We start from the raw sequence: 11018 nt of genomic DNA, 5'->3' as shown, positions 1-11018 counted from the left end.
ATAGCTGTACATTTTTGGCATATGGATATTATTGTGACACTCATCAGAATACTTCTTTATTATAACATTGACACGTATTCTGAAAAGCCCTTAATTTGTTACATTAGTAGGCCTATGTAGAAAACAAGGTCTACTGCCAAATATATTCTTTAAGAGATGTAGAACATCAAGGAAACAAATAGAACATTATGAATAAAATAAAACCAAAACAGCTGTCAGAAAAACTATGGCTCTTCTAATGTAGCCATACAGTAGATGCTGGAATGGTGTGAAGAATGAATAAATTAATACAAATGCTGAGAGAGACAAGATGTTAAGATATAACTGTTAAGATATAAATGTTAAGATATAACTGCAAATAATTACTACAAATAAGCAATGTACTGAATGCCATAACATATAAACTTAAATAAGCACAACTTATTTCACCATGACTTTATGTGACAAGTTAAAGCAACTCCTCACTATTCAAGAAAACAAATGATATGCTGAAAAGCCCATTTGATTCTAGTTTGTTACATTGCACTTCAATAGTTTTCTTTCTTGTTTCTTATTTATCAATGGTATCAATGTTTTTAGAAATTTTATAAACGACTGAATGGTTTCTGTGAACTATTGTATTATAATTTTTTTTAACATTATAATTCACTGCCAAGAGCACCACACATGATATAGAGATATTAATATCGAAATATTGTATCAAGGTTTTAGAAGTGTGTTTTTAAGAACAAATGTAGTGCTGTGTAATTATATTTAATGTTATAATATGTATTCAATGTAAAATAAAAAGTGTATTTTATATAATGTCAATTCACCTGTAATGAATGAAGATTTTAATTCCTCTAAAGCAGAGCTTTTCAACCAGGGGCCTCAAGATGACATTAAACTAGTACAAAATGGCATAAAAATAAACTAAACTAAAATACTAAGATTTTTAAATATTTCATTTCGCAAATCATTGTCTTAAGTTTGTTGGTTGTAGTTTTTCTGGCGTCATCTCGCGGTCATTAGAAGTACCAGAGCCATAGAGATAAATGGCTCTGAGAAGTACGGAATTATTTTGGCTCTCGCGTTCTTATTGTTGGTTTGTCCCTCGCGGTTTGTCGTAACGCGTCAGCACAGCAGCGAGCGCAGGCGCAGTAGGAAACACGTGCGTAGTGTGTGTATTTATCACATCATGGAGTTTGAGGGCTGCAGTTGCTTCAGACAGAGACTCGTGCTGTCCACACTGAGCGGAAAACGCGTGAAAATCAAAAACATCAGATCTAAAGATGACAACCCCGGCATGCGAGGTGGGCAAACGCATAACTTTAATATAATTACACGTCATTAAACACGAGTGACGCAGTAAGTTAGCCTGTGTAGACAATCATTGATGTATGCGATTAACACATTACATGCAGTATAAAACATGTTTGCACAGCACGTGAATGTATAAATGACTTTTTATATGTCAGGATATTTTTATTGTAATCAATTTCTTGTGTTTTGTCTCTTAGATTTTGAAGCAAGCTTCATCCGGTTACTTGACAAGGTGACCAATGGCACAAGAATTGAAATCAACCAAACAGGTCAGTCCTAGTGAATGCCTGTGTTATGATACGTGCCGTTCATTTAGAATTTGATTGGTAGTTCTGGATGTTGAGTGAGTAACCATGGAAACAGCCATGATGTAAGTGTCGTGTATATTGTATTGTGTAGGAACGATGCTCTTCTATCAGCCTGGGTTGCTGTATGGAGGATCTGTCGAACATGAATGTAATCCCCAGCGGTCGGTGGGTTATTATCTGGAAGGTCTGCTGATGTTGGCTCCCTTCATGAAGAGTCCTCTCAAAGCTGTGTTAAAGGGAATCACCAATGACCCTACAGACCCATCTGTAAGTCACCTGATGATGGCATATTTACAGTATGATTGGACGATATTGAAGAAAATATCTGGGAAAGAAAGCATCATGCTCTCTGTCTCGGCAGTCTATCTGCTATTTGCATCGACCCATGACAGCAAAACACTTTGTTTGAGATGTTTTAATTCTGTTATACTGTAATCATGTTATTTAAAGGGGCCATATCATGAAAATCTGACTTTATCCATGTTTAAGTGCTATAATTGGGTGTAGAAAAGAAAGTGCTTGTATAAACCTAGAAAAGGTGAAAAAGATCAACCTAGTAACTTAGTTTTGGTAAACCCTTCTCTGCAAGCATGTGGGAAAAATGGGTCATTAAAATTTGGCTCCCCTTGTGATGTCAGAAGGGGAAAATACTGCCCCATCCAACCACAGCACTGCCATTTAGTGCAGAGATCAGTTCATTTGCATTTGAAAGGACACACCCAAAATTTTAACATGTTATAATAAATAATGTGGTATTTTGAGCTGAAACTCCACATACATACTTTGGGGACACAAAAGATTTATTTTACGTTTAAAAAAAGTCTTGTGAAATGTCCCCGTTAATTCTTCATTTGTGATATGTAATACTTTGTTTCTTTCTTTTTTCTGAAGGTTGATCTTTTGAAGGTTACCGCTCTTCCTCTGATGAAGAGGTTTGGTATTGATGGAGATGGTCTAGAAATAAAGGTATGACTTGTAAATGAACCAACAACAGAAATGCTTTCTAAAGCAAATCAGTCATCTCTGTGACTTAACTTTGTTATCCGCCATACAGCTAAATCTAGTTCAGCATTTTGTAAATGCATCTTGACATTTCGGTTCTAGTCCTGTAAGTTGTGTTTGTGAAATGAGGAAGAATCATGTATGTGTGACGTTTAAAGAAATTTACATTTAAACAACAACATTGTCAAAATATTCAATGTTTTTTAGGGCTGCATCAACTAATCAATTTCTTCAATAAAAATCACTAGTGAAAACCACCGTCAGACAACAATAATGTATGAAGCTTATAATTAAAGTCGGGCGTTGTTTCTTCATACAGAGTCCTAAATTAGACTACTTTGACGTTTTTCTGTGGGGGTAAGGATTTATAAGTTGTTGGTATTTGGGCTGTGAATAGTCCTTGGGTGCTTTTGGACTAATTTTGAATGGCCGTTGGGCTGGTTTTGTTATGTGGGTCTGGCAACCCTGATGGACAATGGCAGAAGCGCAAACGAATGCTGGTTAATAAAGGTTTCATTTCGTCCTTTAATATAAATGAGTTTGTATTTGTTTAAAGGATTAGTCCACTTTCTTATAAAAATCTGCTAATTTACTCACCCCATGTCATCCAAACTGTTTGTCTTTATTAATTCAGTCGAGGAAAACATTCCAGGATTTTTCTCATTTTAATAGACTTTATTGGATCCCAACAGTTTACAGTAGCTTCAAAGGCCTCTAAACGATCCCAACCAAGGCATGAGGGTCTTATCTAACAAATCAATTATTATTTTCGTAAAGAAAAATAAAAAATATTTACTTTTTAACAACAACTTCAACGTCTTGTACCAGCCATGTGACGCGCCAGCACGACCTTATGTAATGTGTAATCACGTCAAAAGGTCACGCATTACAAATGTAAAATGCACATTTGAGGAACATTTTACACCATAAACTTCACTGACCAAAAGACATTAATTATTATCATTCGACATACAATCACGTCTGAACGCTACTCTTTCTCCTTACTTGTAAACATTGGGGCGGTAGTTTTGCATACATCATTCGTGACCTTTTGACGTGATGATGCATTACGTGAGGTCAAGCTAGCACGTCACACGGCTGGTGCAAAAAAATCTTAAAAACCTCTTTTCAAAAGTTTGCATTTTCAGGACCCCCAAAATATTGGCATGTTGAACAGCTTTCAAATCTTCCTGTCTGTTTGTAGGTTGTAAAGAGGGGCATGGCTCCCAGCGGTGGTGGTGAGGTGCATTTCTCCTGTCCGGTACGTAAATCCCTGAAACCCGTGCAGCTGACAGAGCCTGGAAAAATCAAGCGGATCCGAGGAACAGCGTATCCTTCCAATGAGATGATTCATTCATTTTCCTCATTCACCACAGATAAAATCTGGCTTTAGGGATTTATAGACCTTCTTTTTAATTGATGAATTGCTTGTTTTATATATTTGTACCTATAGTTTTGTTTGATTTCTTGACCCGTTGTGTCAGCGTGTCCGTGCGGGTTTCTCCTCAGATAGCCAACAGGATCGTGGACTCCGCTAGGAGCATCTTAAATAAATTTATCCCAGACATTTATATCTACACAGATCACATGAAGGGGTTGAACTCTGGAAAGTAAGTTAAATTTGATCAATGCCTGTAGATGGCGACATTCCCTTAGATCAGCGTTTCCCAACCCTGTTCCTGGAGACACACCAACAGTGCACATTTTGGCTATCTCCCGTTATTTTCCATCTTGTAGTCTCTAGTAATAAGCTGATGAGTGGATTCAGGTGTTTTTGAAGAGGAAGAGTTGGAAAATGTGTGGTGTTTGTTTCACTCCAGGAACAGGGTTGGGTGATACTGCTTTAGAAAGAGTTTATTTTAAGGTATACATTTAATACTTGGCAGAATAAATGTTGATTTTGTATCATAATGATTTCTTTAGCATTGGTTTCATGTTTTACACATTAAATGGTGCATGGACAAATTTCCTTTAACTGTGGTAAAATCACTGTAACGCACACTTTCTCGTAGGTTATTGGTTTAATGTAAAGTTTCGTCGACTCTGTTTGTAGGTCTCCGGGGTTTGGTCTGGTTCTTGTGGCAGAAACCCTGAATGGTACTTTCCTCAGCGCCGAGGTCATGTCCACACCACAAGGACAGGGTGATCAAATTCTGCCGGAGGATTTGGGAAAGAAATGTGCCAAACTGCTGCTGGAGGAGATCTATAGGGTGAGTATGACTCGGACAACCATACATCAGACAGTTTCTCTTCCATGACACAAAAGCAGTCATGCAGAATGTTAGTTATTTTCTTTAAGATGTTATAAACCATGATGTTTAGCTGTTTCGTGCTCAACATTTTGTCCTCGAAGGCTTCATACTGAGATGTTGTTGAAATCCACTGAAGCGTTTTGCCTTTGACACCCAGAAATCAATGAAAGGCATTTTATGGCCGTGTTTACAGTCCACTGGTGCAGAGGCATGCTGGGAAATCTAATATTGGTCTGTAAGTTACTGTACTGATAACAAAAACACCCAAGAATAATTTAGTAGTAGGGCTGGACAATAATTCAATATCAATACTTTTCACAAACGGCGATATGATTTTTTTTTTTTTTTTTATTATGTATTTTTTATGTTTTGATATACATTACATATAACATAATTCAGGCAACTAAAAGGTTTTTATCTAGTTAGTTTTATATTCAGGGTTCCAATGGGTCCTTGAAATCCTTGAAAGTTTGTGAATCTGGAAAATAGTTCAAGGCCCTGGGAAGTTTTTGAAAATAAACATAAATAGATACAAGTCATTGAAAGTGCTTAAATCTATTTTTTGCAAGAAGTTTTCTGGAAAAAAATCCATATTATTCCCTGTGAAGTGTAGGATAATATCATAAAAATTCTAGCCTTTAAGCACACGTGCTAAACTGTTCGCTTTAAATGCTCATATCTTCTGTATGCGAATGTTGATTGATATCAAAATGCTTTTTTGCATAGTTGTGTTTGACACATGAAGTGTTTATTAAAGTGTTTCATGATAATTTTTTAGTGATAGACGCACGGGCCGATATTTGCGAGTTTTATGTGTATCGGCATCAGACAGAGTGCTGGAAGCCGCAAGCAATTGCAGGTCATGTGACTAAAAACAACCAACCTTTCTACGACAACATCGAAAGCTCTGCCTAACAGCTGATCATAGCTGAACAAAGCGGGTTTTTATTTCTCATCTCTATTGGGCAGTTTCCCAGACAGGGATTAGACTAGTCCTAGACTAAAATAAATGTCTGTCCAAACTAATAACATCTCTTTTTAACAACATGCCATTTTTTACATAATTTTTGTGATGTAAATTTGAGTAAGCAAAAGCAGTATCGGCTCCAAATATCGGCTTAAGAAAATCGGCAGCCTGTATCGGTCATCGGCTAAGGCTGATGAAACAAAAATCGGCATCGGCACTGAAAAAGCAATATCGGTCGATCCCTAATTTTTTTGCACATATTGTCCATCCCTGCGGTGTACAGTAGTTTATAAAGACTTTCTCCCACATGCTGGCTTTGCAGTTTTCCTTGCATGCGTCTGCTAAATGCCTAAATGTAAATGATTTGAGTTTAAATCTGGTGATTCTGTGTTTTCTATTTTATTGTGAATACTTGCCCAGAAGGTGTATTATGGGATGTTGGGGTGTTTAATCAGATCAGTTAATGTTTGAAGGAGCTCCAGCCGTCACACAACCACCCTCAGATCTGTGCATGTGTTTGCGTTGAGGTTAATAAGTAGTTAATGTTGAGTCTCTGTAGTAAACATCTCATGAACACACATCAGATCTGATGCCACACTGAAAAACATCACGTGAGTTTCTTGTTCTCTTCGCAAACTGATTTTAATTTAACTTTAATTGTTGCAATTAACTTGCCACAATAACATTTTGTTTGCTATTAAAGATCCACTTTTAATATTCTAAATTAATATTTATTTAAAACTTATTTTTTTATGCACTAAAGTGAATCTAATATACAACTTCCGTTATTCCTGTTTGGTTTCTTGAAATTATTTGAAAATAAATTGTCTTAAAATAAGCCATTAATAATTAGGTAAGGGAATTGCACAAAAAAGTTGCACATAACTGATCAAAATAGTGTTATTATAAAAAGACAATAACACAAATCTTTAAAAGCATTTTATTTTGATTCAAGATACAGAATTGCAGTCTGCTTGTTTGGTAGCACAAATGTTTTAACTGCTGGACTGAATGTGTACGTGTTTGTTTGACCAGTGACATATGGGGTTGTATTGAAACCTTGTGTTATTTCATGCTGCATCGCTGACACAATAACAGAAAGTCATGTCTTTTTTTGTTATTAAATTATTACAGCCAAATTGAAAATTTCAAACATAACATGATTTTTTATTTGTTTAGGTATTTGGACATTTAAAAAATTTACATTGATGCATTTGGCAGGTGCTTATATCCAAAGCGAACAGTGCATAATATATAATTAATATTAATTTATTACCATACTGATATCAATAATCTTCCAAATTAAGTTATGTGTTGTCATACGATTAATCGTGATTAATTGCATACAAAATAAAAGTTTGTGTTTGAAGAATTTATGTGTGTTTACTGTGAATAATTATTATTTACATATTAATACACACATGTTATGAAAGTATTTAAGAAACGTTTACATACTATAGGCTGTATTATTATATAAACTTCTATTATTTATGCGATTAATTGTTTGACAGCACTATTATAAATATGCAAATGTCTTGATTTTTGCATTGTGTGTGTGTAATGTGGCATTAAATGTGGTCTGACGACCATCATACACTGCGTTATCAGTAGATGTTTTGTTATTTTATTGGTCGATGTTGTTTAGAATCAGAATGATTGACGTATGCGGTTGTTTGTGTACGGTGTGTTTTGGCATGGTTGTGAGGTTACTGCCACGTTGTGTCCTTGGGTTATGTCAGAGACGGTGGAGTATTGACCCCTTTTTTATAAAGACATTTATATATTTTATTTAAAGTCTGATATTGGTCCAATAATAATACTTTTTGAATGGTCTTTAAAATAGGCTTTAATTTTAAGTTTGGATTGTGTTCTTGCTTCTATGAGATTTCCTAAATAACACTAAACACGGGTCTGTTGATCTCTCATTCTGATGATCTCATGGTTAAAAACATGAGACTTCTGGTTACGCAAGTCTGACAAAGACATCCAGTGTGAGCTATCGGATAATTAAATTTGACAATTTCTACACCGTCAGACGGTCAGTAAGACAGAAACACGGTGTGGTCTCTGGATCAGGGAGAGGTTTTATGTAACAGGACAGAAGTGTCAGGGTTTGATATCTCAGGAGATGTTCCTCTACTGTACTTGTTTATGTAGGTTGAGGAAAATGTTTGGGACTTTTCCAGGAGTCGTTGGCCGTTCCGTAAAAGTTTTTGTCCGTTTCGTCTCTATCATGAGACATTGGCTCATATGAAACTAATATCAATTGCTGCAGTATTAAAGCAGATGAAGAACATTTCAAACACACTGACATTGATCTGGATGTGAATGTTCACTCTTGGATGTTACTTGAATAGATTCAGCATTTTTTGGTGAGGATTGACCTTATTGTTCTTCAGTCTATTTGTTTTAAATCAAATGTTTGTTTTGCATGTTACTGTTATAGGGACTTTTTTTGTTTGATTTGGTGTAAACCAAACAAGTGTGATGTTCGAATCTGATGGACCGATCATTGAAATGCATGAACGGTATCATTTATCATTCTTCAGGTTTATAGATTATATTACATTTATTGATTACATACTAGGGCAGCATAAGATTTCGTTTCGACATTGCAATGTGTTCAAATCACAAAACAGACAGTTTTTTCTGAATGCCTTTGCCTGTATTACACTATTAAAAACAGTTTTAAATGCAAAGAGCTTTTCAAGTCGTCTGCAGATGTCAAGTAGTATTTGTCATATCGTATTATACATTGCAGAAAAATCACAATGTCAGTTTCCCCCAAAATCATGCAGGCCTATTACACACCATGTTACTTCATATGGAATCAATGAAAAACTATTGAATACCATTTCTGTACCACATGGTTTATTTGTGCAAGATAAAGAAACAAAAATAGATTGGTAGGTATTGGCAGATTTGCCTATTTGCACATCGATTGAATTTGTTTTAATATAATTGCTTAATATAAAAATTGCTTTTGTTTTGCGATTAATCATCTGCAGAATAAATGTTTTTGTTTACATCTGTGTGTGTATGATGTGCAATAATTATGTATATATAAATACACAGAGATGCAAGTATAATTTTTCTAAATAATTCTGCAAACGATTAGTTGCGATTAATTGTTTTTCAGCCCTATTCTGTTAAATGTATTGGTTTAATTTCATATCAGATTTTGGAAAGATGATCGATTAGAGCCGTGCATTACAAACATTAGCTTAAATTTTCAACATTCCCACAGCGATTTAGTTACGCAGTTACAGCATCTACCAGTAGAGGTTAACTGGACCAAACTAACCAGCGTAACTCTTGACCCCATGATTTTAACCTCGTTTTCATTATTTCTTTTCAGGGTGGCTGTGTAGATTCAACCAATCAGAGTTTGGCGTTGTTATACATGACATTAGGACAACAAGATGTTTCCAAATTTCTTCTAGGACCCCTTTCACCCTACACGTAAGTCTTTACCCTTTCATCATCACCTGTTATTCTTCTGTGATTGTTATTGTTGGTTTATTGACTGTTAATAACATGAGTAATAAAGATATGTTTATTATGGTATTAATCCTGTTCTAGTTTTTAGCGGTTCGGGTCAGAGACATCCTGTGGCTCAAGCGGTCATGAATTGTCCATTTTCAGTTATCATGGTACCGGTGCTGTATGTCTATCAAGTACAGTACTATGATAACTGAAGATTGATCGTGCCAACACATGTTTCATCTGTGCTGGACCAACTTTCATTGCAGGAATTTGTGAATTTGTTCGTTTTATGAAACCTCCTTTTATGATGTTTTAGTTGTGTACAGGGTCCAGACATTTTGATGGAATATTTTAGGTGTTGACACAGTTCTGAAGAGAGATAAATAACTTTATATATCTTGTATAAAGGTCTAATAATTCATTTTTCATTACGATCTAAGTTCTGGAAGTCTGTGATTTTGTTTAATAAAAGGTTTTAATGCATGATTTTCAATGCTGGCATCGCTCCCATTGGCGAGGGGGGTCAAATTATTTTCAATTTGATTAAAACCATGTGTCATGTTGCACAGAACAATTGTATGGCTCTGTACTATGTACTTGTACATGTACTATAGTTTTACCATAGTGTTTTTTTTTTCAAGTTGTTTGAAATAGGGGATAGTGAGGTATGAGGTCTTACTAGCTGCATTTCCATTACTCTTCGAATTGCACAAATTAAAAGTATGCATTAACTCCCATATATAGCCAAAATGTGTTTACGCTTGGGTGAGGTGGTTTTTCAGGCAGTTCGAAAGAGGAATACATCACAAAACTGAGGCCCTAGTCCACACATACACGTTTTTACCTCCTTTGTAAAAATACATTGCTTCTCCCGAATGTGTGCTTTCCTTACCATTAATGCTTGAGTAATGTAGACCTACCAACATCCATTGCCACAACATTGAATAAAATATCGCAAAGTTTTGTGCAAATCTGTAATGTAAACCAAGCTGCTATAAGTTAAATTGATGTTTAAAAGTGATAAATAAGTTGAAAACTAATTACGTTTTCTTTCCCCCCTGCAGTATTGAGTTTCTCCGACACATCCGAGACTTCTTTCAGATTATGTTTAAAATGGAACCACAGAAACCCGGAGATGATGAGCGAATAGGAGGAGAGAAAGTTCTGATGACGTGTGTTGGAGCCGGATACAGCAACATCAGCAAAACCCTTAAATAAAGACTCCAAACATCATCGTCTTACAATAGAAGAATGCTTTTTACTTCATGTTTCTATCATTTTAGTATTTGACTGAGGTGACATTCCCAAATATTATGTACATTTATGACAAATGGCTGCTGAAAGTTAGTATGTTGAATTGTTTTATGTGTAACTCAGTTGATTTTCAAAGTGAAAACTGAACAATAAAAGCATTGTGCTCATTTTTACTGAACCTTTAATCGTGAGGCTGTTGTTTTATTATTCTGCATTTTATTATTTTTAACTGATGAATATTTAGACATTTAAAACAAATCTGTTTTCAAAATTAAATTTAATATTTTATTAAATTAAAATTTGTTTTTAGGTTTTTATCTACTCTATTGATGTCAAAATAGATTACAACGTAACATAATAATGTATAAATTATTATAGTTGGGTTTTTTTGGGATAGGGAAGCTATACAGAGACTACACCTTGGCAACTACCCATTGCATTTAAAGA

At 35.2% G+C, this 11018-nt stretch overlaps 1 protein-coding gene across 1 annotated transcript; it reads left to right on the top strand.

Moving 5' to 3' along the window:
- Positions 1 to 1131: 1131 nt before the first annotated feature.
- Positions 1132 to 10756, top strand: rcl1 (RNA terminal phosphate cyclase-like 1). The gene is made up of 9 exons (XM_065251092.2): positions 1132 to 1292; positions 1500 to 1571; positions 1702 to 1877; positions 2502 to 2576; positions 3817 to 3941; positions 4097 to 4222; positions 4666 to 4822; positions 9190 to 9293; positions 10382 to 10756. Exons 1-9 carry the CDS (start codon positions 1178 to 1180, stop codon positions 10533 to 10535), a joined length of 1104 nt encoding a protein of 367 aa, XP_065107164.1. The 5' UTR covers positions 1132 to 1177; the 3' UTR covers positions 10536 to 10756.
- Positions 10757 to 11018: the final 262 nt, after the last annotated feature.

The sequence above is a fragment of the Paramisgurnus dabryanus genome, chromosome 5, assembly GCF_030506205.2.
Source record: "Paramisgurnus dabryanus chromosome 5, PD_genome_1.1, whole genome shotgun sequence".
In the NCBI taxonomy this organism is placed as follows: Eukaryota; Metazoa; Chordata; class Actinopteri; order Cypriniformes; family Cobitidae; genus Paramisgurnus; species Paramisgurnus dabryanus.
This window is presented reverse-complemented; position numbering and strand designations above follow the sequence as displayed.